General features: G+C 39.4%; 1 protein-coding gene across 2 annotated transcripts in view; it reads right to left on the bottom strand.

Annotated features, from left to right (window-relative positions):
• pdlim7 (PDZ and LIM domain 7) overlaps window positions 1–12,199 on the bottom strand; it is a 37,609-nt gene that overhangs the window by 20,288 nt on the left and 5,122 nt on the right. For both annotated transcript variants that reach the window (XM_057349919.1, XM_057349920.1), the window contains exons 3-4: window positions 5,842–5,993; window positions 131–161 (exon numbers count right to left, since the gene is read on the bottom strand). In XM_057349919.1, coding sequence (XP_057205902.1) covers window positions 131–161; window positions 5,842–5,993 — 183 coding nt within the window. The remainder of the gene's footprint in view (window positions 1–130; window positions 162–5,841; window positions 5,994–12,199) is intronic.

Here is a 12,199-nt window from a genome sequence, read left to right as displayed (position 1 = left end):
CATAAAACATAAAAAGGGATGAAAACGTCAGACTTATAAAACACAAGTCAAGAACATGTTTGTGGAGTTGCTGGAGTGATTTTGTGAAAGCTCTGTGGTTCTATCAGATACAAGAGTAACATTCTCTTACCTTCTGCTCTCCTCCAGCTGGATCAAAAGCTCTGGAGAGAGAGAAAAAGAGAAATCACCAAAAGTCGTTAATATTGATGCTAAATCTGTAATGAGACTATTTAGGAGAGTGTAATAGTTGAACAGACAAATTTGTGCCAAATACAACAAAAAATATCTGCTCTCTCTGGCTACAAAAGCTATTTTATCAGTCTGAATGGAATGTTGCAGCTGTACAGTGAGAAATAATGCATGACTGTGGTCCAAATGCTTTGATTCACACATAAATCAAACATGTGCAATAGAAACATATCAGCCGTGAATCACAATGATACGTTCCTTTTCTACTGGAGTCAAAATAAACACAGCTGACATCAATTCAGTAAAAAGCAACATCCAATGCACGCCCTCTTGTTCTTTTCCCTGATTCTTATTCAAAAGTACCATGATATACTTAGAAACCAAAGTACCTTAGTATATACAGTATGCTAAAATATTGTTGCCGTCCTTCCAAAACGTCATTAGTACAAATTTGCTTTTTTTCAGGAAATGGAAAAAACATTGTACTTTTTAAATGATTAAATGCTGTGTTGTCAAACTGTCTCGTACTTTCTATTGGTTAGATATTTGCAAAACCCAGCGACAAACATAAAAGGTGACTAATAATAATGCTTTACGGCAAAAAAATGAAATATGGAGATAGTAGGTTTCAGAAGGACAGCAGCAATTATAGTAGTACTAAAATATAGTAATGTCACAAAAATAATACATATATATATAATGTTATGTAAATAACATGATACACCACTCGTAATTCTTCAGTGCACCATTATAAGAATAAGTGGCAAATAAGGATTATGATTTTAAGAATCCTTTTATTTATATTTGCTCTAAAGCAAAGGGTATATTTTAGCTTCACTGAATTTAACTACTCAACTTATTTTTTACAAATGTTATACAATGACTGTCCCATTATAACACCACACAGAAATTGCATTTTACTTATAGGCAAGAATCCCTGACCTAAATTGGACAGTTTAACTAGACTGGAAAAATTGTGGCATTCCAACAGTGAACCCACCCCTCCCCCTCCCCCCCTCCCCCCCCATGAGTCTGCATTTCCTGTGTCTATACACCACTTCCTGTGACAGTGATGGTATCCTCTTGCACAGAGGCCTTTGTCCAGACCACAGAGAGGAAAAACCGAGGAAAATAGCACAACCAGCATGATTTACAATGCCACAGGAAATAAACGGCATCCAAAAGCTGACAATATATAGAACGGCACCAGGCTACTGTGCCATTTGCCTACAATATATTTTACATTTATGCATTTGGCAGATGCTTTTATCCAAATAATACTATATATGTGTTTTTAACTATGTGCGATCCCCTGGGATCGAACCCATGACTTTGGCGTTGCTAGCGCCATGCTCTAACCACTGAGCTACAGGAAAGCTATGAAATGAAACTTTGAAATGTAATGACTTGGAAAAAGTAAGACTGTACTGACTGCCTTAACATTTGTAGCAGAATATTTATTTTGTTGGCAAAACTTTGTAAAGTAAAATCAAGTGCAATCATTAATAATTTCGATGAGTAACGTGGTCTCCCCAAAAAAACTTGTTTTTTGACTTCCACTGCACGGACACAAAACCATTATGAAATGGTTTTGAATGAGGGTGAAACAAACTGCATTTCTGACATGCATCTTAATATCATGGTGATAAATAGAATGCATTGAGAAGAGTCCATGTTTACCTTAGCAATGGTGATTTCATAGAAAAATATGTTTGTAACAATGCAACTTCACTAAAAATAACTTTTAATAAGCATTATGGCTCTAAATGTCCCATTAGTTCTTATTCTGTGATCAAGCATAAATCAAAATATTCATGCACAAAAAGGTTATTAGTATCTCTTACAGGCTTTTTTATCATTTTATGTTCAGTAGACTTACATTAAGTAATCTTTAGTCATGATTCCATAATTGTTTAAGTAAAGAAAACATTAGGATTTACAGTACAGGGAGGAACACAAACATACATTACTTAATCACTCTCCCATGTGATTTACCTGCTTTTCTCTTTGTAAGTGAGGGTGGATTCAAATAAATATGAGAACTTCAAGTTATTTTACATAACGCTTAGGACAAAAACTGGATTAACCGCAACAACAGCCACACAGGAAGGGCAGAGCATGGACATAAAAACATGACGATGGCTTCTTACAACAAACAAAAGCTTTCAAAAGAACTTTTAGAAACCGCATTTCAAGCGCTTGCCCAAACAGCTATCAAAGGCATGTAAACTAAAACAACATCACCCTCTGTAATCAAGTCTACCAAAACTACAGACGTGTTCAGACACATGTCTTCAATTTCGCCTTTCCACAGGACGGAAAAACACTGCGATCCATCTTAGATAGACAACACCAGACTACAAAAACACTGACACAAGCAAACAACAGTCCAGATAACAGTCATCTGTTAGCATACTGAGCAAATGGGTAATATGAACATAGATATACACTCACCTAAAGGATTATTAGGAACACCATACTAATACGGTGTTTGACCCCCTTTCGCCTTCAGAACTGCCTTAATTCTACGTGGCATTGATTCAACAAGGTGCTGAAAGCATTCTTTAGAAATGTTGGCCCATATTGATAGGATAGCATCTTGCAGTTGATGGAGATTTGTGGGATGCACATCCAGGGCACGAAGCTCCCGTTCCACCACATCCCAAAGATGTTCTATCGGGTTGAGATCTGGTGACTGTGGGGGCCATTCTAGTACAGTGAACTCATTGTCATGTTCAAGAAACCAATTTGAAATGATTCGAGCTTTGTGACATGGTGCATTATCCTGCTGGAAGTAGCCATTAGAGGATGGGTACATGGTGGTCATAAAGGGATGGACATGGTCAGAAACAATGCTCAGGTAGGCCGTGGCATTTAAACGATGCCCAATTGGCACTAAGGGGCCTAAAGTGTGCCAAGAAAACATCCCCCACACCATTACACCACCACCACCAGCCTGCACAGTGGTAACAAGGCATGATGGATCCATGTTCTCATTCTGTTTACGCCAAATTCTGACTCTACCATTTGAATGTCTCAACAGAAATCGAGACTCATCAGACCAGGCAACATTTTTCCAGTCTTCAACTGTCCAATTTTGGTGAGCTCGTGCAAATTGTAGCCTCTTTTTCCTATTTGTAGTGGAGATGAGTGGTACCCGGTGGGGTCTTCTGCTGTTGTAGCCCATCTGCCTCAAGGTTGTGCGTGTTGTGGCTTCACAAATGCTTTGCTGCATACCTCGGTTGTAACGAGTGGTTATTTCAGTCAAAGTTGCTCTTCTATCAGCTTGAATCAGTCGGCCCATTCTCCTCTGACCTCTAGCATCAACAAGGCATTTTCGCCCACAGGACTGCCGCATACTGGATGTTTTTCCCTTTTCACACCATTCTTTGTAAACCCTAGAAATGGTTGTGCGTGAAAATCCCAGTAACTGAGCAGATTGTGAAATACTCAGACCGGCCCGTCTGGCACCAACAACCATGCCACGCTCAAAATTGCTTAAATCACCTTTCTTTCCCATTCTGACATTCAGTTTGGAGTTCAGGAGATTGTCTTGACCAGGACCACACCCCTAAATGCATTGAAGCAACTGCCATGTGATTGGTTGATTAGATAATTGCATTAATGAGAAATTGAACAGGTGTTCCTAATAATCCTTTAGGTGAGTGTACAGAGATGTTTAGATACGTCACAACGTACTCCATAAAAAAGGAACGTCGTCAGGAATGACATCATCTGATCTAAACCATCAGTGATATGATAAGGTGGACACGCCCACTTTCTGCACACCTCTAATCGGTTCATCCCATTGCACAGGAATCTGGGGAATTTGACATTTTCAGCATCAGCAACGTTTTACGACCAAAACAAAACAAAGCCCCTTTTTCTCTCTTATTTTAGGGGAGTTTTAGAGAGAACAACAACTATTTGACATGAGCAAAACTTAAATTAAAAATTAAATTTAAGAAATTAAAGGGACAGTACACCCAAATTAAAAATGCGTAATCATTTACTCATCACTATTCTATTCACATAATATAATTTACATATATTTTGTTACATTGTTCACTACCTATTGAGCTGTTGAACAATCCACAAGTTTTCTACGAAGAAAGGACATTTGGGGTGAATAAATTAGTTTTATTTAACATAAACTATCCAACAATATGCTGAAACTAATGTCCTATTCACTCAGTCAAAGTCATGCACATGAGCAAAGCCACGTTTATCGGGACAAGTTGTAATTCTCACAGCTCGATACTGTTTTTGTACCGGCGTCTTAAACAGGCCATTAATAACCACTACAAGTGCTTACCTACTGTGATGACATATAAACTGCTCTCACACACCTTAAAAGGAAGCGAAACCACATTTATAAGTGCGGTTTGGACCATTACACAGGCTCTATTTCAGCTGTGTTGATCACAGGGGCGGCCTAATGACAGAGCAGGAAGAAGCAGCTATCATTCTGCACCCGTGCTCATCTTTTCCTAGTTCTCATAATCTTTCAACCGCAGACACAATACTCTTTCCACCAGCAGGCCGTGATCTCCGTCTGACGGCAGCATGGTACATTTCAAACTTTCCTTTTTTGGGCACTTTTTAATGCATCCCGAAAGGAGTGCAACGCAAGCGATCTCTCAACTGTGTCCTGCGGCACTAGAGTTTTTCCATATCCGTGTTAAGAAGCGAGGAGCGGCTTCTGTCACAGAGTTACACCTTCATCTTCAGCTTATCTGCTCTACCTTCAGCCCAGGGTCATCCGAGCCAGACAAAGTACAGTTTTATTACAGGAGATGAGAGAGAGAAGGAGAGGCTTTACAAGTGTTTCATGTATTTAATACCTTCCCTTAAATCTATCTGTAAAGAGACTAAAAACAGGGCGCTCTGTAGTTCTACAGGCCACTTAATTCTGCTGACATGTCACAATGTCCCAAGACAAGCAGTTCTAAACAGAACAGCTACGGCGAGAGGGAAAAAAATGAGCTTGGAGTTTTGTAAAAGGATTTAATTAAAATAGTTAACCGTTAATTAAATTTGGAATAATCACAAACACAAAGCATGTGTGCATTTTCACAACAAGACACCAAAATTAGAAACCACAGCGGAGAATAAAATGTCAAGCCACTTGGTACAGTCTTGGTTCCAGAATTAATCCCCGTTTATTATTTTTCCATAAGGTGGTTTAAAAAAAAGAGAGTTTCAAGGCTCGTTTACACCATGAACGATAACTAATAAGATAAATATGATAACTACATGAGTGCCCACACATTTGGACGATAAGTTATGTTTATTTTGACCTTGCAATCCAGTTCTCTTTAAATCAAAATGTATTTCAATTGGCCGGCAATGTTTTATTGTTCATCAGCGAGAGAGAAAAAAAATACGTTAAAAAGTACAATTTCACAAAATCATTGTAAAAAAACATTAGGGGAAACTGATACCATGACACATGCAGACTGTACTTGAGGGAAATGAACTACTCGCCTCATAAAACACTGCAAACTCATAACATGAAAATATTTGCTTCCAGGATCACAATGAAGAGGTTAAGAGTGAGTTAAGAGCATCAACCACAGAACACAATTTCCTGTTTCCCCTACCTGTGACTTTAATCATACCGAAACCGTAAACGTGCAGTTGTTTGTGTACCTGCTCAAAGTGAGGGTGAGGGTGTCTGTCGCGGCTCTGATCTTGTTCTGTGCCTCCACGTGGGTCATTTCCTCGGCGTTGGCCTCACAGATGGACACTACCCAATCTCCAACACCCACTCCGGACTGGGCTGCCTTGCCGCCTGGGATCAACTGTAAACACCATAGAGACCATTAGTCATCACTGTGACTAAACAAAGCATTTGTCATGGTTTAAATGAAGTGACCTCCAAACATTTCAGCTCACGTGCAAGATTTTGACATTATCAAAAAAAAAAGTGGTGCATGTCAAGGCATGTGTGAGAGGGAACCATGACCTCACTATGCGGTTTGATTTGCGGTAGTTTCTAGTGTGTTTCTTTGCAGTTCCAAGGGGATTTGGGGTGGTTGCTATAGGCAACTGTCTCCATGATGTTCTGAACCCTGGATGTGGCTCCTTCAAAATGTAAATATATGAATTTTCGTCTATTTTATTGGGCGTAAATCTTAATACTTTAGAAAATGGATATGAGCTTCAGGTCAATATCCAAATAAAACTGTCTCCAAAAGAATAAACAAATCAAATGTATTAAATAATCTGCAAAAACCTACGCTGAATGTGAAAAGGATTTGACCCAGATCCTGTAGATATCTGAATGTAGGACACTTTAATAAAATGGGCCAACAGTAATTAAAAAGATTAAAAGTGGAACATTTCTCACAACCTGCAAAACCATTATATGAAGTAAATTTTATATTATCAATGGCAAGAAAACAATCAAGTGACATATACAAACATTCAAAAGCACAGGTTTTATCATGAATCAATGACAATTCCGATCTTCGATATAAAACACACCAGCTAAAAATAGCTATTAAATAAACACGCCTTCACTGCCAACTGAGTGTGCTTTACCTATTCAAATCTGACATTCCAAATAAATCAATCTCTACCACACAAAAGCAGACACGCCTGATAGGAAGTCTTGTCTTGAGCATGAACAAAGAACTCAAACGATCAAAATGTAATAGTGTTGATAAATCCTTCACCGTAACAAAAGCCAGTCTAAACTAATCCTGTACTTTACCACACTATTGACTTTTGCAGCATGGCTATTCAACCGTGTTCCCTGAAGGCTGCAGTCCTGCAGAGTTCAGCTCCAACCATAATCAAACACACATGAATCAGCGAATCAAGAATACATGAACATGGTGTGTATGAGCAGGGCTGGAACTAAACCCTCCAGGAACCGAACTGAATAGTCCAGTTTTATGGCATCATAGTTTAGTGCTTTCGAGATAAGGAGGTAAAACTCTGGGAATGAAATCACCAAGAAAAAGTGAGACATTGTGTCAAAAGCCACACCCAAAAGGAAACGTAGGGAAATATGCTTGTGTCACAGGGAAATGAGATGCTAAACACTCAAGAGTCTGTCTATTCTATGAATTCTGTGAGCGCAGACAAACGAATTACGTAATGTCACATCGTGTCCAGGAAGCATATATGAGTCACATTTACGTGTAACACTGACTCCATCTATGCAAGCACAGATTTATAGCTTGCAAGTGCTCAGAATGACAAACCAAAGCCTCAAAGCTTACTCAGCCTGTGTCTGATGCCTTCTGGGAAATGGTCTCAGATAACCAGAGAGCTAAGTGTGAACAACACATACCCAAAATCCTACCAAACCATTAAAAAAATGTTTATTTATCTACCAAAACATTTGGACTTAAAAAAAACTCTTGATATAAAACTAATAGTTTTAAAATTGTCCTTAAAGTGATCAAAAAGTCCTCAAACCTGTATGACTTTCTGTCTTCCGCAGAACACAAATGAAGATATTTTAAAAAAAGTTGGTAACCGAACATGCGCCGGCACCCATTCACATTGTATGGACACAAAACCTATGCAAGTCAATGGGTGCCCTTTCCAACTTTCTTTAAAATATCTTTTGTGTTCTGCGGAAGAAAGGAAGTCATACAGGTTTAAAACGACAAGAGGGTAAGTAAGCTAAAGATACAAGCACACACACACATCCAGAGTTACGTTTCCTTGACCCAAATGCAAACACCACATTAGTCCAATAAAAGCGGCCCAAAAAGCAAAACGCAACGCATCATTACTAGAGCTTAATCTGTGTAATAGCATAATAAGACCTTTGGTGGTAACATCCTAATGGGATACAGCTTTTGCTTTTGGCATGAGTACCAATGTAATGTACATGAAATACCCTCATACATAAAGCTTTAACCAAACCTTTAACATCTGTGGTCTCTTTATTCTCCAAGTTCCACCATATTTGCTGTCTCAGTGGTCTGCTATTCAGTACAAATAAACATTAACTCTTCACTGTGTTCAATGTGGGTTTAGAAAATTGCTATGTGTTGCCTGGGCATCTGAATGAATGTCTGAGTGATTACTTACTGGCCTAAGACACTAAAATGGGCTCTTTTGACTCTTGGGGATATTTTGAGAAATGTCTCAGGGGTTTTGTGTCCATACAATGGAAGTCAATGGGGGTCAGTGATGTTTGGTTACCAACCTTCCTTAAAATATCTTTGTTTGTTTTCTGCTGAAGAAAGAAAGTCATACAGGTTTGGAATGACACGAGGGTGAGTAAATGATGAAGGAATTTTCCTTTCCGAGTAAACTATTCATTTAAAAGTGTATTGCCTCAGCGCCATCAGCTATACCAAAATGAATAAATGTTTTTATTTTATTTAACTCCAAAGCTTTAAAAGGGTAGTAAAATAAAAATTCGAGTTGTTCCAAATCTGTATAAATTTCTTTGTTATGATGAACACAGAGAAAGATATTTGGAAGAATGCTTATAACCAAACAGTTCTTGGACCCCATTGACCACCATAGTAGGAAAAAATACAATATATATTTTTGTTGAACACAAAAGAAGATATTTTGAAGAATGTAGGACAGCAAACAGTTCTGGGGCAATTTTGACTACCATTGTAATTTCTCCTACTATGGTAGTCAATGGGGTCCAAGAACTGTTTGGTTACAAGCATTTGTCCAAATATTGTTCACTGTGTTCAACCAAACAAAGAAATTTATACAGATTTGTAACAACGTGTGTGAGTGAGTAATTCATGACAGAATTTTCGTTTTTGGGTGAACTATCCCTTTAACACTTGCAATGTAAATTTACTCTGTTTTCCAAATTCTACCAAATTTCCTGTGTCGTCCACATGCTATTCACTTCAGCGACCCTTTACAATACCTCACTGCACTTTCGAACTGCAATTTGTAGTTGGACGGCACTGCACCATGAGAACAGGGGCTTGCAAGTCTTTATGAAAAACAACCGTCAGCCTGTTGTGAGACCATGCAAATATTTATGAAGCATTAGAGCCATTGTGACATCAGCATGACATCACGAGGAAATGGCCGGGGTCTGAATAACAAACCCGCACAAAGGCCTCCCTCAGGTGCAGCGCTCTGGCACAGGTACAGGAACGGGAGAAACTGCAACCAGACCAGGAGGGCTCTTAAAAGCAAACACATGGAGAACACAGGAGCAACAGATGAGAGGCAGGGTTGAGATGCAAAAACGAAGGAAATGAGAGAGAGGGGTGCGAGGGGAGCGGTGTTGTGTACAGTAGACACTCAGATAAAGCTGATGGACGTGGCCACCTGTGTTTCTGGCTCGAACTCTTGGCCCAGCTGTTCCTTGACTTTAGTTTGGTGACAGCAAAGTGCTGCGCTAAGATCTTTTACAAGTCAAACGGGGAAGCGTAGAGAAACCTTAAACCATCTAGCTTTAATATGCCAGTACAACACAAGAACATTTGAGCACAACAGCGCAAAATGAAGAAGATGGCAGCCATATTGGATGCAGAGTAGAACACAAGAATTGTACATATTTTTTTAGAAAATGTACATGTCTTATGCGTATACCAGCCGGCTGAGCTGCATTTTCTACCCTTCTCTTCCCAGACAGTCCGAGGTCGTTTTGTCCTTGGAGCTACTAAAACTTTATGTGGTGACCCTAAAGACCACCCTTGTACTGGTTGTTAAAATCCTCGCCACATTTCACTTTCCATTTCCTTTTGGGGGCTGTAAGACTCCGGGCCTCTCTGCAATTGCGTCATGTGATACGAGCGAGCCATAAATATCTTGGATGTAAGAGCCAAGCTTTAAACTAAGTTGTCTTCAAAGGTCCCCAGAAGCAGCAACTGCCGCATCGTCTAACACAGTGGTTCTCAAACTTTTTCGTTGTAAGGCCCCCTTTGTGTTAAGTGCATCGCTTTGCGGCCCCCCATATAGAGACGTATAATCTTAAACTTAGAATTTTAATTAAACCAAAAACATTCAGTTATACAATGCTGGAACCTCAATTCTTTTGGTTGGTGGTGTCATTTTTCTGATGTTTGATTGCATAAAATCTATGATAAATTTCTATATTTCATAAATGCTACAAAATCTGTGGCCCCCCTGGATCTTGGGGCCCCCCAGGGGACCACGGCCCCCAGTTTGAGAAACACTGGTCTAACAAGCCCTACAAAGCAAAAAAGCTTATAATGAAAACTTTGCTAAAATGACTCGATGACCAACTCAGATGATTAGGTAGACAGACGAGAGCAAATGGGAATGCAGCGAGTGAACCCAGAGCGAAAATGTTTCTCAGGAGGCACATGAAGCGCATTTCTCTTTCAGTTTGTTAAAAGGGACAGTTCATGCGAAAAGGCAACGTCTGTCTTAGATGTCCAAACTTGGAAAAAGCTGTCAAGCTCCAAAAGGACTATTTGTGCAAAGATCACAAAAAAAATCCAAAATATTTTGAAAAATGTACCGTTTGCTCTTTTTTTAATGCCATTACAATGTATGGTGACATTCAGTTTAAAACATATATATAAAAAAGTACTTCATATTTTAGTTTTATATACAATATTGAAAAGTGTGAACAGTACATTATCCTAAAAATCTCCTTACAAGAATAAGGAGAAACCCTTTATTTTGGATGAAGAATTTCTTTATTTCTTTGTGCCTGTTCCTGTAGTAAATGAACCAGCTTCATTTCGGGTAAACCTTCCAAATCCTGAACAACAGACCACAAATCACAAAAGAAAACCTCGAACAGATCTTCAAAAGGTGACATCATACACAACTCTTTAACTGAAGTCGTGTTTGACTTCAGCAAAACGGTTTGTTGCTCGCTAATGAAAACCAGATGCACGCAAACAGAAATCATAACATTTGCACGCTGCAATCATCATTGATTTCACAGCTAGCACAAGCAGACACAAGAGACCATCTTACATCGGTTTCGTGTTCTCTGATTTCATCAGGAAAATATTCCTCTGAGGTCCGGTAACCTTGTCATCTGGTTTGGGGAATGGTGGCTGGAGACATTCATGGATTGTGGGTGCAAAAGTAGACAAAGAGCCTTTCTGTTGCCAGGAATAGCAGAGCAGTGTTAAAAATCCCAGGAATGCTAAAGAAATGTGCCAATGGAAGGCGGCGGATTGGAGGAATGGAGGAGTGCGAGAATGTTCAGAGAAAAATGAATGCCTGCCCACCTCCAAATACCACCAGCTCATGAACCGGAAAAATGATGCTGAACAATGCGATACATGAATTCAGCACATGATTTTTTTCTAAAGTGACTTTGTATTCATGTATTCTTTGGGATTCAATCCCATGACCTTGACTTTACAAACACTCAACAGTTGAGCTACAGAAACATGATGAGAGACAGAGACAAATTACATATACATATTTCAAATCCCTAACCCCAGAAATGAGTAATGGCGATTGTAACTTTATGAATGTTTTAAAGCATGTTTTCTACCAACAAGTCACCATGTTCCATTTCCTCATCGTACTGTTTCAACACCTTATTCATTGCAACCTTCCAACAACCTCTCTCTTCAACGTCTCTGTTTTCCAAAAAAGGAAAAGGAAACCGTTTCCCTCCTCTTGAGAACCTGTGGACAGAGCATGCTGTACGTTCATTACCTCATGACCCGTGCTGGAGTTATGTGCAGTGGGCGTGCGTAACCTCCCTCAACACGAATGAATCACCGCCCTTCTTATCAGACTAACAAATCGCCTTTAACAGCGCCGCTTAACCTCAGACAGCAGAACAAACACACCTAATAAGTCACATTATGTCAGACTGATGACTCAATGATGTCAGCCTGAACATGGGAAGTCATCTGTAACATTCCTTAGAAAATGAATTTTCGTGTCTGTCAGGAGGCGAGGACGTGTGAGGTATGAGATGTTTGCTTTGCTGTGTTAAACACTACGGCACGTTCCAATGGGAGTCACATGATGAGTATTAAGGCAGTTAATGGTTATATTGAGGCAATTTTGAGCTTTGCGGTCAAAACTGTTGCAACTGGGAAGGTTAGTGTATGAC

This window comes from Triplophysa rosa, linkage group LG13 (assembly GCF_024868665.1).
Source record: "Triplophysa rosa linkage group LG13, Trosa_1v2, whole genome shotgun sequence".
NCBI classification, from domain to species: Eukaryota; Metazoa; Chordata; class Actinopteri; order Cypriniformes; family Nemacheilidae; genus Triplophysa; species Triplophysa rosa.
The sequence above is the reverse complement of the archived record's forward strand: the minus strand, read 5'-3'. Positions and strand labels throughout refer to the sequence as shown.